At 31.1% G+C, this 5,664-nt stretch overlaps 1 protein-coding gene across 1 annotated transcript in view; it reads left to right on the top strand.

Annotated features, from left to right (window-relative positions):
* Nucleotides 1-5,664, top strand: part of LOC105627339 (glycerophosphocholine phosphodiesterase GPCPD1-like) — a 9,689-nt gene that overhangs the window by 605 nt on the left and 3,420 nt on the right. The window contains exons 3-10 of the mRNA XM_012208625.1: nucleotides 293-462; nucleotides 610-788; nucleotides 1,007-1,144; nucleotides 1,221-1,331; nucleotides 2,973-3,126; nucleotides 3,376-3,529; nucleotides 3,665-3,890; nucleotides 4,650-4,742. Coding sequence (XP_012064015.1) covers nucleotides 293-462; nucleotides 610-788; nucleotides 1,007-1,144; nucleotides 1,221-1,331; nucleotides 2,973-3,126; nucleotides 3,376-3,529; nucleotides 3,665-3,890; nucleotides 4,650-4,742 — 1,225 coding nt within the window. The remainder of the gene's footprint in view (nucleotides 1-292; nucleotides 463-609; nucleotides 789-1,006; nucleotides 1,145-1,220; nucleotides 1,332-2,972; nucleotides 3,127-3,375; nucleotides 3,530-3,664; nucleotides 3,891-4,649; nucleotides 4,743-5,664) is intronic.

Raw genomic sequence — 5,664 nt, forward strand, 5'->3', positions numbered from 1 at the left:
GAGTAAGTATATATATATATATATATATATATATATATATAGAAATATTGTTTTTTCTAAATTGTGAAAGTTTTACAAAATCTTTTCTTCCTTTTCTCTTCTTCCTTCCTTCCTTTTGAAAGTAATAAAAAGGAAATGTACAGGCATAAGTGTTTATACTTAAATATACATAATATGTACTTTACAAATATTTGTTTAAAACGCTTGTTCTTTTTTTTTTTCAAGTTATGAAGACGTTAATCATTTTTATTATGCTTACTACATCATGATTTATAACGTTAATATATTCCAGTGATGGACGAATATTTTCACAGAAGATTGCTCTTCCCATTGACACAAATATCGAGTTTCGATATTTTATAGCTGTCATTTGCCAATCAAACGGCACTAAAAATTCGGCCAAAACTCTGATTATTCGCAGATGGGAAACCCATATGATACCACGGTTAATTAGGAAAAACAGTATGTATTTATTAATCATATTTTTTATGACTAAAATTATAATATGCTGAGAATGTTATAGAGAATAATATAGTATATAATATAATGTCCTTAAAAACATTTCACAATGTAAACAATGTATATTTTAATTGATCATTTATTTTACAGCGCCAAGCAATTTTGACAATGATACATTGCCAGACCCTGATAAATTTGGTTATCATAATAATTACTCCAAAATCGAACGAGGTTGGCTGACAGATGAAACTGTGATACAATTTAAACTTTTTAACAATCCTATTAAACTGTGGAAGAATCGGCTACAAAACAAAAAAGTTTATATTAAGGTATTTCATTTTATTTTTGTCATTTAATATCTACTAATACAAAAAAAACTAACATTTTAATTTGAAAAGGGAAATTGAATAAGGGAAATTGAATAAGCTGTTTACTTTTAAAATAATAAATTTATTAAATATATAAAATAGAGATACTATAGTAAGGTTTTCTACAAAGTATTTTCAAAACAGATAGTAATTAATAAGATATTTTATTTTTATTACAGATGACACCTGTAAATCTAGTTAGGCATAATTCATTAGAATTGCAACAGTTTGGAGGCGACTGTATAGATGATAGTCTTTCTATGGATACACAAGATATTGTTGACCAACCCGCCTTTACCAGTATTACGGAAATTGCTGTAGGTGTTAATTTTTTTAATTTCTTACTATATCATTGTCACAAGTAAAATCGAACAATAATTATGTATTTCCCAGGTGATGAATGATGAAGAGGCTAGATTGACGATCCAGGAGCAATTCGGTCGCCCTTACAATGAAGACGAGTTTTTACTCTTCAATGTTGCCGTTCGGTATCCTGAAACAATCGTAAGTTTTCATTTAGATTGTCTCATCACAAGGCATTATACTATATACACTATTATGTGAAAAGCTGGGATTTATTGCTTGCATTGCTTGCGATTTTGGTACTGTATACACTTTCGAATGCGATCTCTTTTGTTCTTCAACTATATCAGATTTCAGCGTCTAAAGATATTACATCTGCTTCTTCAATACTCGTGCAATATGATATGTCAATTTTATAATGAAATCAAATCAAATACACTGAACGTTCCCCTTTGAAATCTCTCACACAAAATTACTTACACGCATCAAAATTCTCGGGGGAACTCATATGCGAAATGATTCGAGAACAAGAAAGTCGTTGGCACAGCAGAGCAATAAATTTCTGGTTAGTGATGTGATTCACAAAACGAGCTGAGCACTAAGAATACGCATTGACCATATCATGTGAGTTTTCAGTAGACCACGAGTAGGCTGGCCACGTCTCCTCGCGCGACTTGTTCGAATTACTTGGTAAACGATAATTAAACTTGTCCAGCAGCTATCTCCCTCCTCGGAAATGCCAGCAGCGACGTGATCGCGCGGTGTCCAGTCCCAAGGAACACGAAGACGACCTGTTCAACTTGTACAAAAGCAAGATCTCTGATGCAAATGATGATGCTAACATACAATCTGATGTATCGATGCTAAGCATCGTCTACCACTTTACATCTGTGTCACATGACATCACACAGAGATATGATGGTTTTGATTGTCGTTTACCTTACCAGACCCATCCTTCGGCTGGTCTCTCGTAAATCGTCTCGTGTGTTTATTTCTTCTTGAAACATATATTGACAAATAGTTATGAATTCCAGATAGATCAAGTTTTATTTCGTTTCGTTATATTTATATCCATTGTTTCTTCGATTTACACGAGTCGCAGCCATTCCGTAACTCCTCAAATGTTGCGATATCAACGCTATCACATCTCATATCCATCTGTGTGCGTCGAAAATGGTGAGATTCCCATCACTCCTATATCCTTTTAGTATACTACTAATATTTTCTAGCTCTGACCGACTTCTTCTGTATGGTACGTCACCGCTGTGCGGCCAATGCCAGAATCTATGCTGTCAGAATCTTCTGAATCCGAATTGCAAACGTTGCTGACTTGCTCTTTCTAATCTCTTTATCTCTATTTCGCTCTGTCGAAATTTAACATTGAATAATCTGCAGGTGTTGCGGAATACGCGTCACCAGGCAGTGTACAACGTTTAGCAATTATTAATCCGATTCATTGTTAGATTACCAGAAATTTGTTGCTCTTGCCTACCAACGATTCAAAATTTCTACGCCGGAAGCTTCGGGCAACTTAGTTTACATATAATAAGATGTATGCTGAAAGAATGTTCGCGTATTAATATAATATTTTATTATCAAACAAATTTTAAAACAATATAAATCATCTGTTGTAACAAAGAAAGAAACAAAATTCTTACTTTGAAAACAGAAAATTAAATTATATTTTTTGCTCTTATTTGCTTATTCTTAATTATAGAACGTGAATATTGAAGCAAGCACGAAAAATGGATGAGCTAAAATTGTATTGAAAGAAACATTGATGTGTGTTGTTCAAAGTGTTAGAGTCTTTTCAATGAAGCATTAAATAGACTGTTTTTCCAGGGATACTTAGTGGACTACTACGTGTACAGCTCGAGATGTTTTCCGGGAGAACCACCAAATCACATTGGTTTCAGCTACATCTTGCCGTGTGCTTTACAACCTAGCGTTGGACTTCTGACCATACCAATTACTAGTACAAAACATAGACCTATTGGTAAGTAAAAAAATACTAATAATAACGAATATGTAAGAGTATTTTTATTCCACTATTAAACATTAATATTACTGTGAGATTTAAGAATAGAATTCTTGAATGTTCGGATTTAAATCATAATATTTATTGATTGCATAAAAATCACAAGATTATAGCGATTTGAAATCATAATTAACTAATTCATTAAGATATACATTGTAAACAATAATGTGTGTATTGTTTCTTCTGCAACAAATTCTTACATTACAGGCCAATTGACGGTGGAATATGTTATCATAAAACCAATCCCGGATCATCCATGGGATATGAGCATCTCATACGCAAAGCACTGGGAGCAGCGTTGGTCAGGCTTAGATGTAGGACACAGAGGACTTGGCACATCTTTCAAATTCGAAACGAAAAAGTGAGTTGATTTATATCTAAATACTGTTTATCTGTACAATCAAAATTCTAGATATATTTTTATATTTATAATTTTATATCAAATAGTTTTCTAGTATATGCTATATATTCTAATTTGGAATTAAAATCTTTATAGCTGTGCTAACGTACGTGAGAACACAGTCGCATCTTTGAAGACTGCATCATATCACGGCGCGGATATGGTTGAATTTGATGTTCAACTATCGAAGGATCTTATACCTGTGATTTACCACGACTTTTACGTATCCATCTCGATGAAGCGAAAAAAGCAGATAGAGGCTATGGACATGCTGGAGATACCCGTCAAGGATCTTACTTTAGAGCAGCTTCATCTACTCAAGGTATTAATTAATTACGATAACTTTTGATATTTTTTATATCATGCATTTTCATTTTTAAACGTATTTATACACTTATTTTTTATATTTATATTGTAATAATGTATGTAAATATTGTTAATAATTAATATGATTACAATTTATATGTCTAACAATTCATAGTCTTGAATGAACATATATATGTTTTATTATGTTGTATCTTTTATAACATTAATTAATTAATTTATAGAACATGATTATATTAAATTATGTTTAGAGATTAATATTGTACTCTTAGAATATATGTTTAATTAAGCCAATGGAAGAACATAACATTGTAATAATAAACATAAAAATATTATTTATCTTTTAATATTTAGAAAAAAAAATGGGAGCATTCAGGTTCTGATTTAAAAAAAAACTACTGGCGAAAGTATATATTTATTATATTTTAAATTGTATACATATTGGACACTAATCATTATTAGCTCTTAAATCCTAACTAAAAAAAATTTTCATTAATTACTAATCTTCCGTTAACTTAATTAACAAATCCATTGATTGTTTATGTAACAGTAATTGAATGACGATGGGATCTTTATGGGAATGCTTCGTATCAATGTTTTGCTTTTTATGTCAATAAAGGAAAAGTAGATTACTTTCTTATAATAAAAGAAAAGTAGATTACTACGCAAGAGTATGTCGTACGTAAACGTTCATCAGCTCACACCATTCAGAAATGACATGCTCTTTCGTATTTGTCTATTTTTTAATATTCAACAGGATTATTGTTACCCGAAGGATTCGTTGGGTAAGGTGCTCTATTTCGTTGATAAAGCTGAGCAGGGGGTTAACAGACTGGTGAGCTTTTATACCGCTTGCGCCGACTAACTCATCGCGTATAATTAATATATTCGACTTGCATGCTTTCTTTCAAAAGCTATCAAATCCATCAATATCTCAAATATTATTGCTATTACGAGAAACTGTTCTTTCTCAATACGCAATGTGCTGTTCATAAAAGCTAAAATTGAATGTTTATCTACACATCTATCTCTTTCTCCAAACGTGAATTTGAATAAAAAAATTTGTCTACATATTTAAATACGTTTTAGTTGATATCTGTTTACGAGATTTGTGTCTCTCGATAGAAATCTCTGATAAACAAATCAAAACTAGCGCCATTAATTTGATATTTTTTTCATTATCGCAAATTGTTTCCGAAAGTTATTTGATGAACATTCACTCTGATAGCTTATAGCAAGTCAAGTTAGTCCAATATAAAATCATTACGCAAATGCAAAATACAGCCAAAGTAATATTCATGAATTTGCTTCTAATGTTTCTGTATCCTTAATAAATTGTCAATCACCAGTTTCACCCCCCTACGATAATATAAATGCTCACACATTGAAGTAAACCTTTTTCAAAGTGCGAGGATAGAATTTCACGACTGAGTTGGGATATTGGGAAATATTATATTTTTAATTATTTCAAAAGTTAATAACAAAACAAAAAATATTGTTTCTTATACTTATTTTCCGGCAGTTCAGTTCCTCAAAATGTTTCCAGCACATCTTGTATAATTGCGTCGATCATAGCATGCAACTAACATGTCACGAACGAGCACAAAATGACAAGATGTATTTGCATAAAAATGTAATTGTTTTGTCTTGCTTTGAACGTTTATTACCTCGACGATGATATGATTTACACTTGATCAACTCTTATGATTAAATGAATATCATATATATATATATATATATATATATATATATATATATATATATATATATAC

This window comes from Atta cephalotes, assembly GCF_000143395.1.
Source record: "Atta cephalotes unplaced genomic scaffold scaffold00008, whole genome shotgun sequence".
Classification (NCBI taxonomy): Eukaryota; Metazoa; Arthropoda; class Insecta; order Hymenoptera; family Formicidae; genus Atta; species Atta cephalotes.